This window comes from Rhinatrema bivittatum, chromosome 8 (genome assembly GCF_901001135.1).
Source record: "Rhinatrema bivittatum chromosome 8, aRhiBiv1.1, whole genome shotgun sequence".
Lineage (NCBI taxonomy): Eukaryota > Metazoa > Chordata > Amphibia > Gymnophiona > Rhinatrematidae > Rhinatrema > Rhinatrema bivittatum.
In genome coordinates, this window is record NC_042622.1 from 84898864 (window position 1) to 84924283 (window position 25420).

The 25420-nt window shown below is 44.5% G+C and overlaps 1 protein-coding gene across 1 annotated transcript in view; it reads right to left on the reverse strand.

Annotated features, from left to right (window-relative positions):
• Positions 1-23508, reverse strand: part of FIBCD1 (fibrinogen C domain containing 1) — a 54899-nt gene extending 31391 nt beyond the window's left edge. The window contains exons 1-3 of the mRNA XM_029614671.1: positions 22883-23508; positions 20347-20506; positions 18258-18394 (exon numbers count right to left, since the gene is read on the reverse strand). Coding sequence (XP_029470531.1) covers positions 18258-18394; positions 20347-20506; positions 22883-23356 — 771 coding nt within the window. The 5' untranslated portion in view covers positions 23357-23508. The remainder of the gene's footprint in view (positions 1-18257; positions 18395-20346; positions 20507-22882) is intronic.
• Positions 23509-25420: the final 1912 nt, after the last annotated feature.

The following is a 25420-nucleotide window of genomic DNA, read 5'->3' on the forward strand; positions in this document are numbered from 1 at the left end:
TCCCTAGGAAGCACATTTCAAGGACAAGGGCGTCATGGTATGAAGTTGCAGGGAGGAAAGTTCAGAGGACAGCTGAGAAATTTCCTCTGGGAAGATGGGAGCTGTCTGGAATAACCTTCACGCAGAAATAGTGGAAACCAGAATTTAACACTTGGGATAGATAAAGAGGACAGTGAGAGGAACAAAGTTAGGAGGTTGCAGTATTGCAAACAACGCACCTGCCACTCCCGGCCTAGCCTGAGGAGTATGTGATGCCTGGATTGAAGCAGCTGCAGCAGAGCCCCAGTACATTAATATCTGCAACTCCACCCCCTAACCTGAAAGGGCCGGGGTCCCACCTAAAGCACGGGCCCCAAGACAGTCACCCCAGTCATCTTCCACCTCTCCAAAGATAGCCCTGTGCCATTCCTTCAAGAACAGAGGCAAGGGAAGAGCTGGTAAGAGGAAAACAAGGGGTGGAAAAAGAAAGCATGAGTTAGTAATGCTGGAGGCCATTGGGTAGACAGGTGGGAACCAGCAGGCTACAGCTCCCCAAATACCAACTAGGTTAGTACCAAGAGGTTGGTCACAACCAGGGGCTATTCAACAGGATCACAGGACCTAGGTCCCTGGATGTTTGGGCAATCGCCTAATTAGTTTCGGTAGCTGTTTAGATTTTATTTTTCTTTTTTAAGAAATATGACATTGCATAATCCTTACTGGCATTAACATCGCCCAGTTTGGGGGAAGATGAAACTAGACGAAATGAATGAATAATGAAATAATTTTGTTCAAAGTAGAAACAAATCATGACAAATACTGCCAAAAAACCCCTAGGAATGGAAACAGAGTCACGACTATTAACAGCACTAATAACAAAGAGAAACCTAGAAAAGCTTTAGAGAGCTCTTCTACCTAAAATTGTTCCAGTCAGACTCGGAGAAGAATGCACCATGATAAAAAAACAACAAAGTAACAGAGAGCTTTTGTTAGTAAATGTAAGAAGTCATCTGGCCAGATTAGTTATACTCTTCCTGAGACAGCTGAGGCTTTTGGGAGATATTATCCAGAAGAGCCTAATAATCAGGCCCGTATTAGGGCTTATTTTTTAGAAAAGGTTCAGCTTCCATTCTTAAGGGAAGATCAGGTAAAGAAACGTGTGGCCCCCCCTGTATGTGTTCAATAACCCTCTGTAGCTACAATGCCCTCCCCTCAGGTAAGAGTCTTGCTCCAGATGGGTGACAGGTCGAATGGTCTATACTAGGGCTTCCCAAATCTGTGCTGGGGGACCCCAGCCCCTCGGGTTTTTAGGATATCCACAATGAATATGCATAAAACGGTGAAGGATTTGAGAAAGGGGCATGGGATAAACACTGTGGAACCATAAATGCTAGAAGAATGGAATGAAGAGAAGAGCCATGGGGGTGGCTTGCTGGAATGGAGGCTACTACCTGGTGATTACTACCCTTATTCAATAAGCCTTCGCACGGTTAATGCAACTCCAACATTACTCTCTGCTTCAACAGCAAAGGGAAATGTGGAAAAGAAGATTTGCATTCAGACAACAGCCAAGGACTGAACTTCACAGTCTGGGTAAACAAATAAGCATGGGGGTAGCTTGCTTATTGTGGTGGTTACTACCCTAAACCAGCCCGCGATCCTGGGCACAGCGGCAAATGGCCACTGTGCCTGGAGGCTCCAGCCCCACCCCTGCCCTGGACCACCCCGCCCCTTTTTTCAAGCCCTGGGCCATACGCGCATCCCGGGGCTTGCGCGCGTTGCCGGGCCTATGCAAAATAGGCTCGGCACGCGTATAACCCCCCTGCGCATGTAAATCCAGCCGGATTTACGCTCGCAGGGCTTTTACAATCTGCCCCATACAGCGTTGCTCTCTGCTTCATCGGAAGGGAGAAATGTGGAAAAGAGAATTTACATTCAGACAAAAATCCTTAAAAACGTATCTATTTTCCGTTGCCTATAAAAACAGTTAATTACCTATTTGATCCAAGAATAAATCTAATTATTGACATCTCCAAAAGCTGTAACTCAGATAGATAGTATACTCAGAAATGTAAATGTGATATAGATGAAGACTTAGTTTTATTTGTATTGTTATTTTAATTGTGTATGTTTTATTGTACACCGCCTAGACGGTCAGTCACCTGCCCAATAAATCCAACAAGGCATTGATCTGTGCAGGCTGCGTAAACAAGCAGCGGGGTAACTTGCTTGATGCGGCCGTTCCTACCCATAACCATGAAGCCTTATGCTTCACCTCTGATGCAACTCCAACATTACTCTCTGCATCAATGACAGGGGGTGGCAGGAAATATGAATCAAACAGTTACCAACAAGGGCCCTGAACTTGGTGGTTGGTGAAACAGATAAGTATGGGAAAATAAGCGTGGGAGCTTGCTGGGCAGACTAGATGGGCCGTTTGGTCTTTTTCTGCCGTCATTTCTATGAGATAGATCTGCTTCCAGGACAGGTTTGGGAACCTCTGGAACACAAACAGTTTTTACCATTGTCTTCCTCTCTGCTTTTTAATCTGTTCAATCACGTTAGGACTTCGGAACCTATGGGTAATTTGTTGGATGCTAAAATAATAGTTTTTCCAAAAAAGGATAAAAACTTGATGGATTGTGGAACTTATCAACTAATGAACATATTGAAGGTAAAAAAAAATAATAATAATACTTCTCCATTAGGTGGTGCTTTATATCTGCTGCTGCTGCTTCTTTTGTCTTGTCTGTTGCTGGATTCTTACATTTGTTCCCTAGGTGGTATTATCTTTGCTAGCTATTTTAATTCTCTGTGTGGTGTTAAGAGAAATACAGGGCTGTATCTAGCAGACTTGTGGGTGTGGTGTGTAATCAGTTGCACAGCAAGGGGTATTGAACTAAGGAAATAATACAATCTAGGTAGGGCTACAGATCAATGCAACAGAGTTCTGGCTGAGGGCTGATCTGCTTTCCTGACTCCTAATTGGTTAAGTTTGAAAACTCAAATTTAATATAATTTATTTCTTTATGTTTTTCCCAATATATATTATATATTGCTTTATTTCTATTTTGATGCTGTTCTTGTGTGTGGCTGGATTATTGCTTTGCCAATAAATATTGTTTTATTCTGCTGTTGCTTTTTGTCTGGTGTGGACAGGGCCGGTGTTAGCTTTTTTCCTGCCCATTGCAAACAATTACTGTGCTGCCCCCCCCCCCCCCCCCCAATTCATTCAATGTCTCTTCCAGACCCATCAGATAAAGCCCAGCTCCCTCCTGCAATCTATATTTTTTAAAAACTGACACGCCCCCCCCCCACCCCAGAACCCAATGTTAGGGAAGGGTATTAGGTACCCCAGGCAAACCTTACAGCCTTGCACACATACCACCACCCTTCCCCCCCCCCCCATCTCCTTTACAGACACACACAATTAACTTATGCATTTATAATAAATTTTACATGAAAAAGAACATTCAAAAGTACAGTCTGCTGAGGCAAAAATAACACAACATGCATATTATATTTACATGCACTCCTGTGGTGCCAACCAGAAGACTCTGCAAAAAAGACACTTGGAACTCCTATGGAATTAGACTTTTTGTAATGCGTATTTAAGTGTTAGCTTGGATCTCAGAAAGCCATGAACAAACAGAATTACCATTACAATATAGTAAACCTCCTATACCAAAACAACCCTAACAACCTTATCTATGAAAAGGCAACATTGCACATATTACACCGGGTCCTAGAACACCAATAAAAGCTCTTATTAAGAAATCGGGCTGCTATAGATCACTCACAGAAATTACATGCCAGCAAAATACCTCACCTTGGTCACATATGCAGAGAACAGACAAACCCTCACCAAATACTTTCTAGTCTCTTTATTCTGTATCAACAGAAATGTGCTGGGAAGATCTGAACTGGAAACCTTAACAAGCCAGCCTCTTCATGCACAGCAACAATGGAAAAACAGAAACATTACCATTCTTCATAAAAACATTAAATAATAAAATCAATAAATATAAAACATCAATCATAATAGTAAAATAAAATTCATAAAATATTTCAAACAGTTAATGAATAGGATATACAAAATTTTCCAAATATCAAGAAAATATTTCAAAATATCTGATGAATAAAAAAAATCCAATAATTAAAAAATGTTCTATTCCCCCCCCCCCAAAAAAAATTTAAATATTTCGATAGAGCAGAACTATCAAATTATACCCAATAATTAAAACTAATAAGGATTTTAAAAATCTCCTGCTGTCCATACCTGTGATCTTCTGATTTCCAGGCACCCTGTCACTGTCATGGATTGGGGGAGGTAAGGATGCCCAAATTTTATCTTCTCTCTCACACAGACAAACACAATGACACATTCATTCTCTCACACACTCCCTCTTTCTAGCATACACAGGCTCCCTCTCCCTCACAGATACATTATGGGCCAGATTTTCAAAGGGTTACGCACGTAACTGGGCTTACACGCGCCGGGCCTATTTTAAAAAAGCCCGGCGACGCGTGTAAAGCCCCGGGATGGATGTAAGTCCCGGGGCTTTACTAAAGGGGCAGTCCGTGGGCAGGGTGGGGCGGGGCCAGAGTGGCCATTGCCGCTGTGTCGGAAGATCGCGTGCCAGCAGGGTGCCGGCGTGCGCAACTTGTGCCTGCCCGGAGGCAAGCGCAAAAGGTAGGATAAATATTTGGGGGGGAGGTTAGAGTAGGGCTGGGGGGGAAATGTTAGGGGAAGGGGTGGGAAGGTTAGGTGAGGGGGAAAGGTTCAGCAAGTGCAAGGTGCAAAATTGTGTCCCCCTTTGCGCGTGCCAACCCCTGATTTTATAATTTCCGCGCACCTGCGCACGGAAGTTATAAAATTGGGCATACATGTGCGCGCGCCAGGTAGCGTGCGTACATGTAGGCCGCGCGCGCTCCTTGTAACATCTACCCCTGTGTGCCTGTGAGAGCTTATATGTGACACATGGGCTCTCACAGGCACACAAACTTACACACAGGCTCTCACACAGATACATACACACACATAGGCTCTCGCACAGAAACACACACATGCACAAACACACAGGCCCTGATACACACATGCTTTCAGTCACTCACACACATACACACATGGCCTCCTGATGTCTTTTGGCCATCCCCGCGGGCCTTCCTGTTTATGGGAGGGAGAGTGGAAGCTGTGCGTGTGCCAATGTGCGCACGCCCATGCAACTGGAAGACAGGCCTTTCCAACGGCTGATGGCGGCTTGAGTGCTGGTAGCTTGCAGCTTCTCGTCTTCTTTGGCTGCTGGCAGTCCCGCGGTCTCTCCTGCTGCTGCCGGCTTGCCACCTCCCCCGGGTGCGCTGGGCCTGGGGGAGGTGGCAAGCCTCCCCCCAAAAACTCTCCATTACATAGTGCTTTATTTCTGCTGCTGTTTATTTTGTCTCATATGTTGCTGGATTGTTACATTTGTTGTCTAAGTATTATCTTTACTAGTTATAATTTTAAATCCCTGAGCATTTTTGTGTGTTTTTAAGAGAAATACAGGGCTGTACTAGCAGACTTGTGGGTGTGGTGTGTGTAATCAGTTGCATAGCAAGGAGTATTAAACCAAGGAAATAATACAATCTAAGTTGAGCTACAAATCAAAGAGAAGCTGTTGATAGCCTCCCCTCTCCCTCCCATGCCTAAGGTATTTCCTTCTTAAATAGTACTTCCAAGGACTTAGGTTAAGTGAATAATATAGGACCTAAGTACCAATCTCACAACTTGTTTATTAAACAATATTAACAAAATGTCCTTTATTCAGTGCAACAATTGTGGTGCTTATGTCCCAAGGCCTATCATTTGGATAATTAAGCATTGTCCAATTTGCCTTCAGCTGTCTGCCATGAAAAGGGAACTAACTCCCCTGAAAGAGAGATTATCCAGGTTTCAAAAATCCTCCCCTTCCTTGCGGCATCCAGAATATCTCTCCCTACTCCGACAGCGGCGTAAAAAATCCAGGTTTACAGCCACAGGTCTGGTAGAATAAGACCTGTGACTCTGAGACACCTAATTTCCCCTTCTTTGAAGCATCCTATGTATCTGCCACCCCCACACACAGAGGAGTCAAACATCCTGGTTTCAGAAACCCTTGAATAATTGGATAACAGTGGACTCTGGCAGAATAGGGCCTGTGATGAAAAGACATTCTCTCACCCTTAAATAACTCCTTTTCTGCATTGGAAAATGAAGAAGTCCTAGCCATTGAATATGAAGGGATGTCTAAAAGGGAAGTAGTCACCCAACACACCCAGAAACTCTCCAACAAGATCAAATGTTATAAAAGAAAGCTTCTTATGCTGGGAGAGTCAGTCATCAGATGAACCAATTTGGGAACTCACTTTGATGGGGACACAACAGTTAGATGCCTTCCAGGGTCCTCAGCCAGCATAAATACCAACCAGATAGGCTAAGCAATTATGGAAGAAAGAAGGGACTCCGAGATCAATGTTGTCATTCATCTGGGGACCAATGACCTTGCTAGAAATGGTATCCATAAAGTACAAAATGACTTCCAAAATCTAGGGAAGAAGAATAGACACATGGTAAGAGCTATTGCTTTTTGAGAAGTATTACCTGTTCATGGAAGAGGAAAGGAAAGACTATGCCATATAGATAATTTCAATTCATGTCTCAAAACCTGGTGTAAAGAAAGTGGTTTTGGATACACTGGAGAGTGGGGCCATGTATGGAGCAGTAAAATGTTATTTGGTAGGTATGGCCTACATTTGTCTGTGGCAGGAAAGAGGATGCTAAGTGAGAAATTCAGATCATACAGTATCAGATATTTAAACTAGAGAATGGTGTGTCAGGAGGTAGCTAATGAAATTGGCAGGGCACACCCAAGAAATCCAGGAAGTGGGAAGAGAAAGTAACAAAATCAATCTCTTAAAAAAATCAGAAAAGATGACTAGGAATAGCATCAGGAATGCTATGACCACAAATGTTCATAGTCTGGGCAATAAAATCCCAGACCTGCAGGCCCTAATGGTGAAGATGGACTTGGACATTGTTGCTGTTATGGAGACATGGTTCACTGTTTCTACTGATTGTGATACAGCCATCCCAGTTTATAACTTGCTTAGGAAGGAGAGAGAGAACATAAAAGGTAAAGGTATAGCTCTTTATGTCAAAAACAATATCCAAGCAACTGAATTGCAAGGGATGTGGGGTAGAGAAGAAGCATTATGGATCATCCTGAAAAAAAAGGTGGTGCTTCCATTTTTACTGGTGTGATTTACAGGACTCCTTCTCAAACAGAAAAATTGAAGAGATCTAATCGAAGACATCGAAAAGGTGGGAAAAAAAGGAGAAGTGTTGCTCGTTGGGGATTTTAATCTGCCAGATATGGATTCGAGTATCCTTACTGCTGAATCTGCAAGAAGCAGAGAGATAGTGGATGCCCTTCAAGGGTCTCTGCTCAAACAAATGGTGATGGAACCCACAAGGGAGAGAGTGATACTTGACCTAATACTCACAAATGAGGATAGTGTCTCTAATGTCCAGGTAGGTGATCACCTAAGCACCATCAGTCGGTATGGTTTGATATTGCGAACAAGATATAGAGAAGTCACATGAAGACCCAAGTTTTAAATTTCATAAATACTGATTTTGTCAAAATGGGGATGTACTTGGAAGAAGAACTGGAAGACTGGAAGAAAATGGGTGAGATGGAACAACAGTGGGCCAAATTAAAAGAAGATATTATAAAGGAAAAGAATCTATATGTTAGAAAAGTAAACAAAAGTAAGAGGAGAAAAAGAAAATGATTTGGTTCTCAAAGGATGTAGCTGAAAAGATAAAGGCAAAAAGAACAGCGTTCAAGAAGTAAAAAAGAGGAACACAGGGAAGATTATCTGGTAAAGCTGAGGAAGACAAAGAAAGAAATCAGGAAACCAAAGATCAAGCAGAAGATAGGATTGCCAAAGAGGTGAAGTGAGTCACAAAATATTTTTTTCAGATATATTAGAGAAAGAAGGAAGGCCCAAAGTAATATTTTGAAACTGAAAGTGACCAGGAGCAAAATGTGGTTGACAAGACCGTAGATAGGGATGGGGTAGACCAAACTCCATATACCAAAGAGAACGTATGGGATGAGCTAAGTAAAATGCAAGTGGACAAGCCATGGGGCCAGATAAGGTACATCCCAGGATACTGAGGGAGCTCAGAGCTTGCTGGTGGGTCCGCTGTGCGACCTGTTCAATAGATTCATGGAAATGAGAGTGGTGCCAGGAGATTGTGGTCCCTCTTTACAAGGGTGGTAGCAGAGAGAAGGCTGTAAACTACAGGCTGATTAGCCTCACCTTGGTGGTGGGAAAATTAATGGAGACTCTGCTGAAGAAAGGATATTGATCTACAAGCAGATGGCTTGCTGGATCCGAGGCAGCATGGATTCACCAGGGGAAGGTCCTGTCTAACCAATCTTATTGATATTTTTGATTGGATGACTAGAGAATTGGATCAAGGAAGAATGCTCAATGTGATCTACTTGTATTTCAGCAAAGCTTTGATAGGAGGCTTGTGAATAAAATGTAAACTTGAGAGTGAACACTAAGGTGTTTGCATGGATTACAAACTGGTTCACTGATAGGAGACAGAGTAAATGGACCTACTTTGAAGATAGAACTTTGTTAAGTGGATTACCATAGGGATGGGTTTTGGGTCTGGTTCTGTTCAATATCTTTGTGAGTGACATTGCAAAAGGGATAGAAGGTAAAGTTTGCCTATTGGCAGATGATACTAAGATTTGCAACAGAATGGACACGCCTGAAGGAGTAGAAAGAATGAAAAGTGATTTAAGAAAGCTTGAAGAGTGGTTGAAGATTTGGCAGCTGGGATTCAGTGCCAAAAAGTGCAGAATCATGCATCTGGGGTGTGGTAACCAGAAAGAACTGTATATGATGGGGAGTAAAACAATGATGTGCACAAACCAAGAGAGAGAACTTGGGGTGATAGTATCTTGCAATCTGAAGATGGCGAAAGATGGCTAAAGCCAGAATAAGCTGGGCTGCACAGAGAGAGGAATAACCAGCAGGAAAAAGGAGGTGATAATTCCCTTGTGCAGGTCCTTGGTGAGGCCTCACCTGGAGTATTGTATCCAGTTCTGGAGCCCATACCTCAAAAAGGTTAGAGACAAGATAGAGGCAGTCCAGAGAAGGGCAACCAAAATGATGTGAGGTCTGTATCAGAAGACCTACGTGGAGAAACTGAAGGATCTGAATATGTATTCCCTGGAAGAGAGGAGGTGCAGGGGATGCACAAACTTTTTGAACCATTTCCATTGGAAAGGAAATAGTAGAACTAGGGGATATGAAATGAAATTCCAGGGGGAACGACTTAGAACCAACATCAGGAAATATTTCTCATCCATGGAAAGGATGCTTGTAATGCCCTTCCGGAAAAGGTGGTGAAGAAGAAAACAGTCAATGAATTCATAGGGGCATGGGATAAACACTGTGGATCCCTAAAGGCTAGAGGACATGTGCTTGGAATAGTCTTCCTGTATGGGTGGGTCATGCTCCCTCTCTTGCCATGTTTAAATCCCATCTAAAGACTCACCTTTATGAAATCACTTTTAAATCTTATGCTTGATTCTCTGCTTTTAGTCTTGATTAACTTTCTTTTCTTTTAACTAAGTCTCTTGTCCTGCATGTTTGTCTTAATAGATTGTAAGCCTTATTGAACAGGGACTGTCTTTTTGTATGTTTGTACAGCACTGCGTATGTCGGGCAGCACTATAGAAATGTTACGTAGTAGTAGTAAATGAAGAGAGTGCATGGGGGTAACATGCATGGAGCGGCAGTTACTACCCTTAACAGAAGGCACGAGAATTACTACTCTCAATCAATTGCTTTGATGTTTTTGACACCTTCCTCCCCCACACCATCACTCCCCTGCTTTGATGGTGTGGGGGAGGAAGGAAGGCAATTGGATACAGCCACAAGCAACATGGACCCTGACATTTACAGTCTGGTGTACTGACATGCAGACAGGACGGCTTCTATGGCCAAGTCCCAAAGCAAAGAACATCAAGCAGAATTATCAAGAAGGTTCCTCACCCAGTAAAAATGTTGCTAGCAGTAATTTGCTTGGTTGTTTGGTTTTGATTGATTTTAAATATTACTACCCTTATCTTAAGGCCAGGGGGGTAACTGCATGGAGTGACAATTACGACCCTTGAGAAAAACATGGGAGTATCCTGCACAGCCTGTCAGATAGTCCCATAAGAAGCTTGCTGGGCAGATTGGATGGCCATCCTTTTCTGCCGTCATTACTTTGTTACTATTTTTTCTGGAATAGATGTTGATATTAACATTTTGTCAAGATTCTACAGTTGAATCTCATATTTCCTACTTGGTGCATCTGGATCAGTCTGGATTTGTAATCGGAAGGACTTCAACTGCAAATACTAGATGCTTGTTTAATATTATAAATTAGGCACAGAAAATTAAGATCCCAGCTCTTATTTTATTTTTAGATGCTGAAAAAGTCTATGACAGGGTTTTCTGTGCTGGAAAAGTTTAAATTTCTCCCTGATTTTATTGCTTGGATAAGGGCTCTTCATTCAGTTGTGCATGACACTAAGCAAAGGTGTCCTTTGTCACAATTATTTAATTTGATAATTGAACCTATGGCCCAGTTTCTGAGGCAATATAATTCTGTGTATGGATATACTATAGAAGAGGTTTCTCACAAAATCTCTATGCTGACAAAGTATTGTTATTTGTTTCTAATTGTAAGTAATCAGTGCCTGCTGTTTTGGATTTATTAACTAAGATTGGAGTGGTGTCAGGGTACAAGTTAAATCTGAATAAATCTGAAGTGTTTCCTGTCAGGTCTAAAATAGCTGTCCCACCTTGTCTGCATAGTTTTAAACCTAGCAAAATAAATAATAAACTGAAAAAGGAAATTTCACTCCAATGCTCCACAATCCAAAATGGTGAACTTGGTAATAAAAAAAAAAAATGTCATTTGAATACTCTGTACTCCAAATGATGAACATGCAACTTATATGACCATCATAAAATACAACATTGAACTGCATAAATAGTTTGTATGACATGTCCAGATTAGGGTATTAAAGGTAGAATCATTGGTCATGGAGAGATACACTGTGATAGTAACTGGCGCTCACCCCGGGATGCAGCCATTTTATAACATGCACGAGTATATGCGTGCAGGTTATAAAATAGCCTGGCAGTGAACAAATGCGTGACTAATTTAAGTGGATGCATGCCTATGTTCACAAATGTTGCTTCTACCATGTAAGTGGGGGGATTTTAAAAGGCACACGCCAATGCCATTGCCCATAAAAACAGTTCATCCCCATTCACCCAGTTAGCAGCTAGGTCCTCCAAACCCCCCTGGTTTAATAGCCTTCACTCTCCTAGTTAACCCTGACCCTTAAAACCCAACACATCTGCCTAGTTTCCTTTATTTTATAATTTACACTTCCACCATAGCAGAAGCAAAGCTATGTGGCAGGGGATCTTGGTGCATGCCAGGCGCATAAGTATTTACGTGCACATCTCTGGTACATGCCCTGAAATGCCCATGCCCCGCCCCCTTTTTTTTTGAAAACTTCAGAGATGTGCAAGCTGCAGGTGATCCGCACGTATCTAGGTGGCTTTTAAAATCCACTCGGCGCACAAAAGCCCGACTTGTGTGCGTATCTCCCAATTTTGGTGCACGCCAGGCTTTTAAAATTCACTTTTGTAGACTTTTTTTTTTTAAAGACAATTTTTATATGCGAATTAAAAATTGTTTAATATCCTTGGTGCTTGTTAATTGTCTCAAAACAGTGTACAGACTCTTTGCATTTATCTGTAATGAGTCCAAGTATTGGGAATCACAAAATACTTCAAAACGACTGTCTGATGGAAGACACAATTTCTGGTGAGAATCCCGATGCTGCGGGCTTCAGCCCAACTCTGCGATTGAAGGCAGCAGCAGAAGCAGACTCCTTCAGCCGTGCAGAAACAAGAATACAGCCTGGCATCCACAAGCTCCCTGCATGCTGAAGAAGAGCACCACAAGACCAGGCTTCCAGCAACACAGCAGAAAACCGGCAAGCAAGAAAAAGCAGCAGCTGGGACACAACAAGAGACCTGTGACTGAACAGGAAATTGGCAAACGCCAGCAAAGACCACAGAAACAGAGCCAACCACCGTTTAGGAACTCCAATTGAGAGAGAAATCTTCTATACATCCTACTCAGACACCATCTTAACTCCTCCCTCTGTAACCATGTAGATTATTACAAAGCTTGATGGTAAAACATGGGGAGGAAGGTCAGCAGGAAGGTCAGTTGGATTAAGTATGAGATTTTGTACCCAGGTTTATGGAGAAGCTAGGAAAAAGATGCTCCTTATCCAAGTCAGATTTTGTCAATATTCTGCAAGTTCTCAAACGTCTATGGCTGGCAGCTAGAAAAACATATGGACCGGATAGATCAGCTGGTCTTTTTCTGCCGTCATCTACCAAGTACTGTGTGTTAGGTTACTAATATCTTCTTAGAAACAAAACAAAAATTGGAATAAAAAAGGGACTTAATGTTTTTGTTTTATTTGTTAAATGGTATTTTGTAGTAAAGATCGTCCTAGTACCTACTACCAGCCATGCCTCACAGGCTGTACTCTTCTAGCGGCAGCAAAATGCTAAGAATGAAGGTCGGGTGCTACAGAGCACCTGCTGCTAATTACAGTCTTGTTATATGCTGGCCAAAGCTCATTGTGCACATTAATCAAATTACCTTCTACTCAGTGCTCTGACATTCCCGCCTGCTTCCAGAGCAGGACCAAGAGTAACAGGATGTCTGTACAGCTGTGACCTCCTATCCAAACTGTTTGTTTGGAAAGTGAGAACAAAAGAATGGGATTTCTTATTTCTTTCTCCAGGGGAGAGTGTGAAATCTGGTAGACAGAATTAATTTGATGTTCAGGCACACCCCAGCTACGCTGAATGTCTCCAGCTCCTGAGACGTGAAATGAAATCCTTGGAACGGATTCCTGCAGTTACAAAGAGGGTAATTTGCAAATTGCCCGCAGATGTTAGGGTTGTCAACTCACCCCAGGTTGATCTAACAAACTGATCCAGTCCTGGATTTGCCCCAATGCATGCATGGAATTGTAGTTCTTACTGTCCCATTGATGTCCCTTAGATAATCAGAACTACAACTCTGTGCATGCAATGAGGCAAAACCAAGATTAGATGAGCCTGTTTGGAGTGAGTTGGCAACTCTAGCAGAAGTACCAAGTAAGCAGGTACTTTTTATGTGCAGACTCTGCACCAGTTTTCACAGGGAAATCTTTCTCTTTGAAAATGACCTAAGAAAAAGTACCCATACAACTCTGCACCTGCTTTGGGGCCGATGCAATACAGTGCGCTCAGCTGAGCGCACTGTATAACCCGCACTCCGACGTGGGTTAAATAGGCACTAATTCATCTTCTAATGCAATAGGGGGATTAGTGCCTATTTAACCCACATGGGACGCGGAGTGAATGTAATAACGCTCATCACAAGCAAATGCCTATTACTCATTCACTCCGCATGCAAAAAAAAATAAATGTGCATCTCAGACGCACATTTATCGCTCAGCCTGCAGCAGGCGTTAATAGTTGAGCGCAGGTAAAATAAACTACTTTTCTGTACTTTTTTTTTTAAGTAAAAACTAAAAAAAAAAAAACAAAACTCAGCAGACTGCCGAGTTATGAAGACCGACGCCAGTAAACTCGTATCGGCGGCCATTTTCATTAGTGGCAGATGGCCAGTCATGAAAACTGATGCTGAGTTTACTGGCATTGGTCTTCATAATCGGCAGCCGCGGTGGGGTCGCGTTAGCAAGGAGGCGCTAAGGTCACACAAGCAACCCTAGTGCTTCCTTGCTAGCTCGACCCCCTAATTTGAGTATTGCATGGCACCTCCCCCTGCGGGCGCCATGCGTATGTTAGGAAAGCGGGCGCTGACTTTTCAGTGCCCGCTTTCCGTGCTTTATATTGCATTGGCCCCTTTGTGTGGTTACTTTTCTAGGAAAAGGTATGTGTTTCTTTTTGGAAATGTATGCATTTATTGATTGATTGATTGATATAAGTTATACCCTGCACTATCAACATTCCTAGGTGGTTTAAAGTTAAAGCATCCATAATCATCAACAATAATATCTTCAAAAAACAAAGAAAATAATAAAACATAAATGATCAAACATTAAAAACCTAAATAGATAAAACATACTACTTAAAGGCATCTAACATACAAGAAAAAGTATACATTAAAAACAGAACATAAACATAACACTGACCACTAAATAAAATATTAAAGCCCCTTAACATAAAATACTATGGTATTTACTGAAAAACTAGTTTAAAAGAAATGTATACCATAAAACAAAAGAAAAAAGTGCAAATTAAAAGAGACCATAAACATAGCATTGACTATTGAATAAGATATCAAAGATCCTTGGCATAAAATACTATAGTATTTACTGAAAGGCCTATTTAAAAAGAAATGCCTTAACCTGATTCCTGAACCTCAACAAAGATGTCTCAGACCTAATCACATGTGGTGGAGAGGTCCATACATGTACTTGCAGGACCATCCCCGAGCTCCGGGAATGCCTCCGCTCACCATGAGTAATATGATGTGTGGAATGGAGCTACATATGCAATTTTAGACACACGTAAGCTGGGCAGTTTTCCAAGACCCTATTTTCATGAGTAAATGGGTTTTGAAACTTGATCTCAAAAGGTCTTTTGGTTCAAACCCCTCCAAGATTTTACTTTTCAGATAGACTAGGAACTTTGAATTCTTTTTGATGAAATTTCAGGGGTGGACAAAGACATGATGACAGCATAGGGCATTTTGCTGTAACACGCTTTGTGCATGTTTTAGTGGAAAGGCATGAACAAAATAATTAAAAGTTAGATTAAATTAGATTGACTTCACGGCACGTTGAGTTTGTATTAAGGGGGCAACCTCCAGACGGCACTGGGACAAAGTCGGTGGGTATTTTTTTTACTAGTGTATTTTGCACCAGTTTTCAAAGAGAAGTACACAACTGCTTCTTGTGTAGGTATTTTTATTTCCCGTTGAAAATAGCGAAAATGCAATCTACGTTTGTCCCCAAACGAACCTCCTCCCTCCCCTCCCCCCCCGGAAACCCCTCCTCTAAATGCAGCTAAAAGTGGGAGTGTTGTGGAGCGTCTCATGCACTTTGGGCTATCTGGAGGGTGGTCTTCAGACAGCCAATTTGTGTGCGGAAATGCATTTGGAAATGGCCCTGCCCACCAGATTCACAACCAGACACAAGATGCTGTCTGACAAAACACAATGCTTAATTTTTCACAATCTCTCGAAGTATTATAATACAGAGTGGAGGTAATTTTCCAAAGGATTTACGCACTAAGATGGTAAATTTGAAACAGGCGCGCGGGCGCACGTGTGTGTGTACGCTTGCTGGCTCGCATGCAGAGACGCATCCATTTTATAACATATGCACGCATATTATGAAATAACCTGGACGCACGTACCTGTGTGCACAATTTTAAATGGACACGCGCTTGTGCACACAAATGTTTCTACCGCCTAAGTGGAGGAATTTTATAAGGGATGCATGCTGACGCCCTTCACCATTTTCCCAGTTCATTCCCAGTTTGCCCAGTTAAGGAATAGGACTTCCACCTCCCCTAATTTAATAGCCACCCTTCCCCCCATAAACCCCGACTCTTAAAACCCCACTGACTAGCCTAAAAGTTTTTGTTTTATTACTTACACGCCATCCATAGCAGTAGTAAAGTTACGCAGCAGGGGACCTTGGTGCGCGCCTCTGCACATAAATATTTCTGCGCACATCTCTTGGCCTCCCTAGGACCGGCCCAGACCACACCCACTCCCCGCCCCTTTTTAGAATCTTTTCACTTGTACGTGCAGTTGGAGATATAGGCAGCTTATAAAATCCACTCTGCACATGCCAGCCCAACTTGTGCATATATCTCCCAGTTTGGAAACACACAGGACTTTATGGGGTAGATTTTAAAAATTTGTGTAATCGCATACTTTTGTTCGCGCACCAGGCGCGAACAAAAGTACGCTGGATTTTATAAGATATGCGCGTATCTTATAAAATCCGGGGTCGGCACAAGCAAGGGGGTGCACATTTGTGCAACCTGCGCGCGCCGAGCCCAGCGTGCACTGCCTGTTCCCTCCGAGGCTGCTCCGATTTCGGAGCGGCCTCGGAGGGAACTTTCCTTCGCCCTCCCCCCACCTTCCCCTCCCTTCCCCTACCTAACCCACCCCCCCCGGCCCTATCTAAACCCCCCCCATTACCTCTGTTGCACGATTTATGCCTGCTAAAAGCAGATGTAAATCTGCGCGCGCCAGCGGAGTGCTGGCGCGCCATCACCCGACCCGGGGGCTGGTCCGGAGGCCTCGACCACGCTCCCGGGCCGGCGCCACGCCCCCCGGGCCCGCCCCCGAAATGCCACGTAACGCCCCTGAAACGCCACGTCATTCTTCAACGCCCCCCGACACGCCCCTTTTACGAAGCCCCGGGACTTACGCGCGTCCCAGGGCTCTGCGCGCGCCGGCAGCCTATGCAAAATAGGCACGCCGGCGCGCAAGGGCCCTGCGCGCGTAAATCCGGCCAGATTTACGCGCGCAGGGCATTTAAAATCCGGCCCTATGTGCGTAAGTGCACTTTGGGCCGGATTTTAATACCTACACATGGGCGTACATTTGTGCACGTAACCCGGCGCGCACAGATGTACACCCGATTTTATAACATGCACGTGCAGCCGCGCGCATGTTATAAAATCCGGGGTTGGCGCAGACAAGGGGGTGCACAATAGTGCACCTTGCGCGCGCCGAGCCCTTCGGGAGCCCTGCTGGCTTTCCCCGATCCCTCCAATGCCGCTCTGAAATCAGAGCGGCCTCAGAGTGAACTTTCCTTCCACCCCCCCACCTTTCCCTCCCTTCCCCTACCTAACCCACCCCCCAGCCCTACCTAACCCCCCCCAACCTTTATTTTATAAGTTGCCCCTGCCTCCGGGCAGCTGCAGGTTGTGCGCGCCGGCCAACGGCCGGCCCGCAATCTTGGACTGCCCCGCCCACGCCCCTCCCCTTTTTTCAAGCCCTGTGACTTACACGCATCCCGGGGCTTTTCGCGCACCGCCGGGCCTTTTGAAAATATGCCCGGTGCGCGTAACCTCCTACACGCGTAAATCCTTGAAAATCTGCCCCTTTGTGTGCATAAGTGGGCTTTTGAAAATTGCTAAGATATATGTTATTGAATTGTCAATAGATTTTACATGCAAGTGCACTTTAGAAGGTGAATTTTACAAGCACGGCGTGCGCATCAATTAGGGGATGTGCAAATAAGTCAGGCTTACGTGCGCCCACGGTATTTTAAAAAGTGCCCATATACGTGCATGAATGCTGCAGCGCGCACATCTCAAAACCTTTTTAAAAAGCAGCGGGTGTGGGCAGAGTCTGGCTGTGTTGGGGCCTGGCCCAGACGTGCGTGCATAAATACTTTTGCGTCCCCGCATGCGACAAGATCCCCTACCATGTAACTTTACTTCTACTATGGATGGCGGGCAAGTTATAAAAAAAAAGGACTGAGCTATTTTGGAGGGGTTTAAAGAGTCTGGGGTAACTAGGGTAGTACAGGATACCCAACCAGGGGGAGTCTGGAGGACCTAGCTGTTAACTGGGTGAACTGGTGGACGGACTGGTAAATTGGTAATGGCCTCTGCATACGCCCCTCTTAAAATCCCCTGATTTATGCAGAAGAAACAGGATTTATGTGCCCCATGCATAGGCCCACTTAAAATTTGGTGCACAAGTGCATGCAGGCCACACTATTTTGTAACGTGTGCGCATATACACGAGCAAGTTATAAAATGGCTGAGTCCTGGGCGCGGGCCGACATACACCTACCTACATGCGCCCGCGTGCCAGTTTGAAAGTTACTGTCCCTGCGCGTAAATGGGCTTTTGAAAATTGCTGCGATAGCATGTTACATTTAAGCATGCAACTCCTTTGAACATTTCCTCCAGTGATTGCTTCCTCCCTTATCTATTCCTGGCATTTGCTGCCTTAACAGCCCGCAGTACTGACTTTAGACCTCACTGTTTGTATTATAAGCCACCAGTCTGGAGTCACGGGTCAATTTCTGCAGGAAAACAGCTGAGCTGTGAGGAGAGCTTCCTCATTAGTGAGGTTTGCTGGTGCCCCCTGCACTTACGGTCCAGCCTCCTCCATCTGTGCTCATGTCACAGAAAACCTGCAAGCCCGAGGGATAATGAGTTGGGAAAATGGAGTAGATTCCATCATCCTGTTGTCCATTCACATAGATGTCATAGCAGTCCCGAGGCCGTGACCCTGCAGAATAAAGGAGACATAGGCTGAGCAAGAAAGAGACTAGGAGGATTACAAAATGATTAATTATCTCACTTCTAATCTGCACCTTTTTGCAGTGATGCATTTTCCAGGCCATATGCACCTCGCTGCCCATTTAACTGTTCATTTTACTCCTTCCCTTCTGTTTCTACCCATGAGGCTGCAGGTAGGCCAGAGGTAAGTGGCTGTTGAAGCCTCCTTGGTTAGAATGAATGTAGTGTGCAATTACCCCCACAATACACACAAATCAGCAATGGAGCCTTCATATATTTAACAAAGTGAGAGAAGGAATTTCTGTACACTATGATGGACATCCTGTGTGCACAAGGTGAGGAATACCACTAACAGGACCCTGTCGCGAAGTAGCTAACACCACCGGCACTGCTGTGAGAAAATATGCAATGCCAGAGTTGCAGTGGCAGGGCATTGCTGTACGGAAGCTCACCCCCCAGAGCAGTTCTGCTGACACAACAGGGCCTGGGGGGAAGCTCTCGCTACCAGATCAGGGGTGGAAATAGGGCAGAACTGAGGTGAGGCCCAAGAAGCACGGACGCCTCCCACCCCAGTCCCTGTGGATAAAATGACGTGTTTAAAGAAACCATTTATAGGTTCAAGTCATCTAATATACTCCAGCACTTAAATCGGAGGAGCACATTGGCGCTTGATGAAATGCAGGAAAAGTGACTGACAAAAACTGGCAAATTTCCTCCAAGGGGATTTGGCAAGTTGTCAGTCCTGCTGTGAGAAACAAAGGCCCTCAGGCTCACAGATGCTGTTGAGCAGCCAAGGGTTTGAGGCTGCTGAGATATGACTTGAACTCTGTTTCATATATTATTTTTAACTTTTCATGTGAGTGTGTAATAGTATGCAATTGCATTAGTTATCAAAATGAGAAAAGCATTGTTTCTGCCTGTGAGCTGGACACTAGACGGGGCCTGGAGTTTTGCAGTGCTAGTACCATGTTGGGAAGCAGAAAATGGTGAATTGCACCAAATGTCATCTCTTCTAGACATGACCAATAAATAAATTATAATACAATGTAATGCTTAAAATAATATGATTTTTTTTTGTATTTGTGATTAATATTGATATCTTTTAGTTATTTTTTCATCAACTTATCTAAGTGTGCAAGAAAATGCAGGTCTTTAAAAAAAATTCCCATGCACAGATACCAATAATATTTTATCTTTATTAAAAAATTATATCCTGCTAAATGCCATGGCCCAAAGTGGTTTACAATTTGAACACACAAATGTGTACAAACACAGTAAAACAATCCTAAACATAATAAAGCAGTATTAATAAGCACATCACTATTCAAAACCTAACTGAAATGAATAGCTTTTTAGCATTACTTTAAATGCTTTTGTACATGGAGTGAGGTGCAGAGCTTGTGGTAACAAATTCCATAGCTCTAGGGCTGCCACCAAACATGGGCCTTTCCATGTCTCAGCTAGACGAGACTACGCAACCAGAGGGACTCGCAATAAACCTTTATCAGAAGAATGCAGGGATCGGGTAGGACTGTAAAGTTTAGGCCAACTTATTTCTTAAGTTTAAGTGTTTATATTACTTCCGGCTTTAGCACATTAATGCATGTTCTTAACTCACATTACTGTCTGTTAGTGAATGTAGGATTTACTAAATATATATATATATATATATATATATATATATATATATATATATATATATATATATAAAAACCATGCTGGTAATTGTATGTGATGGTCATGTGGACAAGATACAAGGATCCTCCGTGTTTTATGTGCCCCAGGCTCCCCAAAAGCTTAATCTGACATTGGGTGAAAGTATTTGGTTCATTTCATAATGAGTCAAAGAGCACATCAAAGCAAGAGCTGTGATCCTGCATCCCGTAATTTGCCAGCATTCCTGGTCTGTGGGAGGTAAAGGAGTGCCAAGGGAAATCTCACCGCTGATGCAAGCCCGGGGCCGGGAACCTTTGGGTGGGGCTCTCTGCAGGTCAGCCTTAGGATGAGGTCTGAGCACCCCTCGATCCTGCTGCTGGGCATCCAGGAAGTCACTGACCGAGCTGAACAGGTGTGCCACGTTTGTCTGACTCTCAGACAGAAGCTACGGATGCAGAGAGAAGAAAAGACGGTGGGTCATCCATCTGACCTCTGAACAGCAAGCGTGACTTTAACAGAAAAACACTGAACATGGTGTCTGATAAAGACTAAAAGGTCCATCTCGTCTCCTTAGGTGCAGGACATACAGTAGATCCATTTGATCTTTCTGTTACTGATTTTGCCTCTATCACGCCTGCTGGGCGCTGGTTCCATGCATCCACCACACTGTCTGTGAAGAAATTGTGTTCTAATCTTCCCAAAGTCTATCTGCTTTCAGCCTCATATCTTGACCCCTCATTTCAAAATTTCCTTTCCACTGTAAAAGGTTTCTTCTGCATTATGTATGTATACCTCTGAAGTACTTGAATGTTTCTATCGTATGCTGTCTCAGGAGTACACACATTTTGGTCCTGAAGTCTCATCTCATGGGGCTCATAGTGCAGACTCTGCTCTATTTTGAAAGCTCTTCTCTGGACCTTCTTTAATCTGCCTATATCCTTTAGGAGGCGCAACCTCCAAAACTGAACACAGAACGTCAAGTCATGGTTAATGGAGTCTGGGTAAACCACCCCAGGAGAGGTGCAGGACTGCAAGGCAGGACACTGGACTAGACAAGGGCTGGTTTTCCACCTAGTCAGCCCCCTCCCATGCAGGTTGAGCCCTTGGGTTCTGGGTGCTACTAGGTTTTTGTGGCAGCAGTACATCATGGTGAGTCTGGAGCTAGGCTGGGCAGGCTGGAGCTAGGCTGGGCAGGATGGAGCAAGGCTGGGCAGGCTGGAGCTAGGCTGGGCAGGCTGGAGCAAGGCTGGAGCTAGGCTGGAGCAAGGCTGGGCAGGCTGGAGCAAGGCTGGAGCAAGGCTGGGCAGGATGGAGTAAGACTGGATAGGCTGGAGCAAGGCTGGGCAGGATGGAGCAAGGCTGGACAGGATGGAGCAAGGCTGGATAGGCTGGAGCAAGACTGGATAGGATGGAGCAAGACTGGATAGGCTGAAGCAAGGCTGGGCAGGATGGAGCTAGGCTGGGCAGGATGGAGTAAGACTGGATAGGCTGGAGCAAGGCTGGGCAGTCTGGAGCAAGGCTGGGCAGGATGGAGCAAGACTGGATAGGCTGGAGCAAGGCTGGGCAGGATGGAGCAAGGCTGGGCAGGATGGAGCTAGGCGGGCAGGATGGAGCAAGACTGGATAGGCTGGAGCAAGGCTGGGCAGGATGGAGCAAGGCTGGGCAGGCTGGAGCTAGGCTGGGCAGGATGGAGCAAGGCTGGGCAGGCTGGAGCTAGGCTGGACAGGATGGAGCAAGGCCGGGCAGGATGGAGCTAGGCTGGATAGGTTGGAGCTAGGCTGGGCAGGATGGAGCAAGGCTGGGCAGGCTGGAGCTAGGCTGGGCAGGATGGAGCTAGGCTGGATAGGTTGGAGCAAGGCTGGGCAGGCTGGAGCAAGACTGGGCAGGATGGAGCAAGACTGGGCAGGATGGAGCTAGGCTGGGCATGCTGGAGCCTGTCATGGCATATTAAGTTATAGAACAAGAGGTCATGATATAAGGCTCCCAGTGGGTAGAATCAAGATCAGTAATAGGAATGATTCATTCACAGAGACTGGAATGGCCTTATAAGGGAGGTTGAGTCAATTTAATATTTGAGTTCTTTCAGAACTCTGGGGTGAATGCTATCGGGTTCTGGTGATATTTTAGTTTAATCTGCTTTATTATATCTTCCAGTTCCTCTGAATCATCACCTTCAAATGACATTCTGGTATGGGTATATTTTCCCAGCATTCTTCTCAGTAAAGACTGAAGCAAAGAATTAATTCCTGAATATAAAACCATATTCTATAGTTATTCAATAGGATCACAGTAAATGCTAGACCGATGTAGAGGTGAATTTTTGTGGCAAGAAGTTAGACATTGTTGGCTTAAGAGGAAAATTTGATACAAATGTGAAAAGTCTTGGTCTAGGAGATGATTAAAAAAGTGCAAAAGAGCACATAGATATGCTCTCAACTAGCTTAGAAGTAAATTTTTGTTAAGCTGTTGGACTTTATGGAGCATCAGAAAGGTCACACTGAGTCAAATTAAGATAAAAAGTACAATATAAATATAAAATATCATTAATATAAATGAAGAGTAAACCTAGTTTAAAAGGTGAGCATACAGTGTTGTTACATGTGACTGGCAGCAGAAATGCAGTTTGCTATCTTGCTAAAAATATGCCATCCTAGGTCTTCATTATTTATCCACTCTGTGTTACTACCACTGATAATGTGGAACCCAACTGTTCTGCACTGACTCAATCAGCTACTAAGAGTTCAATTAAAAGTGCACAGAATATTTAGGGCTTTTTGCTAACCTGGTCAGGGCCGTGTGGTGTGTGACGACCTGTGCTCACCTGGATCAGTCGGCCTTGTTCAGTCTGCAGGGTGTTCAGTTGCTGCGCCAGGGTGCTGTGGCCCCTCCTCAGCACATCACAATCTGCCTTCATTTGGGTAGCCTGGACCAGTAGCTTGGCCACCTGGTCCTCTAAGCTCACCAGCAGTGCCTTTTCCTGCCCCCTGGAAGACTTCAGTTCTGCTCCTTGCTCTGCCACCACCTGCAGCAACGAGGAGTGCAGCCCCTCCAGCCGGCTGAAACTGCTACTAGGGTCCGGGCAATTGGGTTCAATAAAAATGTTGATCCGGGAGCTGTCTGCCTTCTCGATGGTGACCAGGGCATGAGGGTCATCGAGGTTGGTGCTGATAATGGGGGGAGACTCTGTGGTGGGAGCGTTGTAATGGTTCATGAACAAAATGGCACCCATGACAGAAAGAGCCAGAAGGACTGCCACCGACAGGAGAACTGTGCAAAGGATGCACCCACAGCTCATCCGCTGGAGAGGGAAAGAGAGAACAAAGAGGAGGGAAGGAAAGGTGGGTAAGAGAGAGAGAATCAATTGATACTAGATCAGAGGCGGCAAAAAGACGGGTGTTCAATTCAGAACATTCTCCTTTCCATAATAGAATTCAGCATAAAATGGAAGTTAATATCATAAACTTAAAAGCCCCATGCGCCTCCAGCTGAGACAGGCTGTCTTAGCTATTCTCATCCCATTTAGGAGTCTGAGATGGTGCACACCCCATGCAAGATGGTGCTGCATGTGGACTTCTGGCACAGGCATGCTGGGACTACTTTTAACCAATGTAACCACAGGCCTGGAGCGGAGGGGTTTTTCTTACCCACTGCTCTTGCTGCTGATCTTTATTTGAAGTCATAATTCTCCTCCTATGACATCACAAGCCGTTGCTGTGGAGATGACCGATGCTAAAAAGCATGTCCATAGCAACAATCTGTGATGATGTTACAATCAAACAAGATCTGGCAGCAGCACTGCAGGAATTGTTAGCAGCAGTGTTAGAGCTTACACTCTGCCCTTAACAAAGCACTTTGCGGTAAGAAAATCAGGCAAACAGTATAATGTCCAATTGATGCCAATAGAGAAGAAGTAAAAGAAAACAGCTCTAACACCCACCCTCCAGCACTATCTGACACATCCTCCAAGTCCCTGAGTGGGCTGGAAGGGAGCAGAAACTGTGCTCCCTTATCCAGCTAATTCCAATGTCCTTCAGTCTCTTTCCAGCTGCTTTCTGGTTTTGCTTTAGGTCCCTTCCACTGCCTGACTGTTCACCTTCCACCCCCCGGGTCCACACCTGCTATGCACAGGCTGTGATTTTCAGTGGTTTGACAGGAAGCATAGAGGGAATGAAGAAAGCTTTGCATATTCATTGGCAAGACCACTTTTCTCTCTGGAATGAGCTGAGAAACTGCTGTGTCTGCAAAGCTGCCATGCTCCTGTCCCCCCTGTGCAGAGCTGAACCTAATGACCAGCTCCTTCACTCCCACTAGCAGTTAAGGGTTGCCAGCTCATCCCAGGTCCCCCCGAACAGGTTGATTCAGTCCTGCTGTGTCTCCATGGACTTCCCATTGATTTCCCTATTAAAAAAAAAAAATCAGAACTAAAATCTGAGGAAAGGATCATGCAATGGGGAAAACCCAGGTATGGATCAGCTTGTTTGGTTAACCTGGGCTGAAGTGGCAGCCCTAAGGTGACTCGGATTCCCGCACTACCTGTTCTTCTTGCCCTCTCCCTTTTCCAGCTCTTCATCCTCCCAAGAATACTGCAACAGGAAAATGTAGTACTCCAAACACATAAAGAGCACTGTGTTAAAGCTATCTGGGCTCAAGTACTGTCATCCAAAAGTTGCTTATGGCACCAGCAGCAGCAGAGCCAGCCATCCTCAAACACAGCAGACCCAAGCAGCAGTATATCAAAAAGACTGGGTTACCCTAAAGAGGGGGAATGCATCTCCCGGTTTACAGTCCTTCATCGGGAGGCGAGCCTGGCTAGCCTGAACAGGGTAAATATCCCCATAGGCTCTAGCACTGATGTGCTGGTGACATTTGTGTAGGATGGGATAGTAAGAACTCCTTGCCCTTTGGCATGGTCCCTTCGTAAACTGGGCACCAGATAGATACCTCCAGGCACTGCCAAGCCCTCTTTGTGTTTCTGATTCAGCTTCCAGGAATCACTGCGCGCACCCTGGAATTGTAAGGGAGTTCAGTCCCTTCCAGCAGACAGAGGTGCTAAGATTGCCTATAATCCTTGTATGGCAAGAGTCAGGCAATCTCCATCACAAGCTCCAAGGGGTTAATTGAAGGGAAAAAAAAAAAAAAGGTAAGGAGTAAACCTCCGGTATGGATTGTAATCTGCTCGTCACCAGCAATAAACAAAATGCAACAGCTGTCATATTTCCACTGTTCGAGACCAGTTGATTTATTCCCAATACACTGCAGTTGGCAGGAGCGCCTCTACTGTTTCTTTTTAGGATTTACTTCTCAAGGAGAGGAAGTGAACTTGAGCTGGATGGCGAGATTATTTCCAAAGGACAAAGCA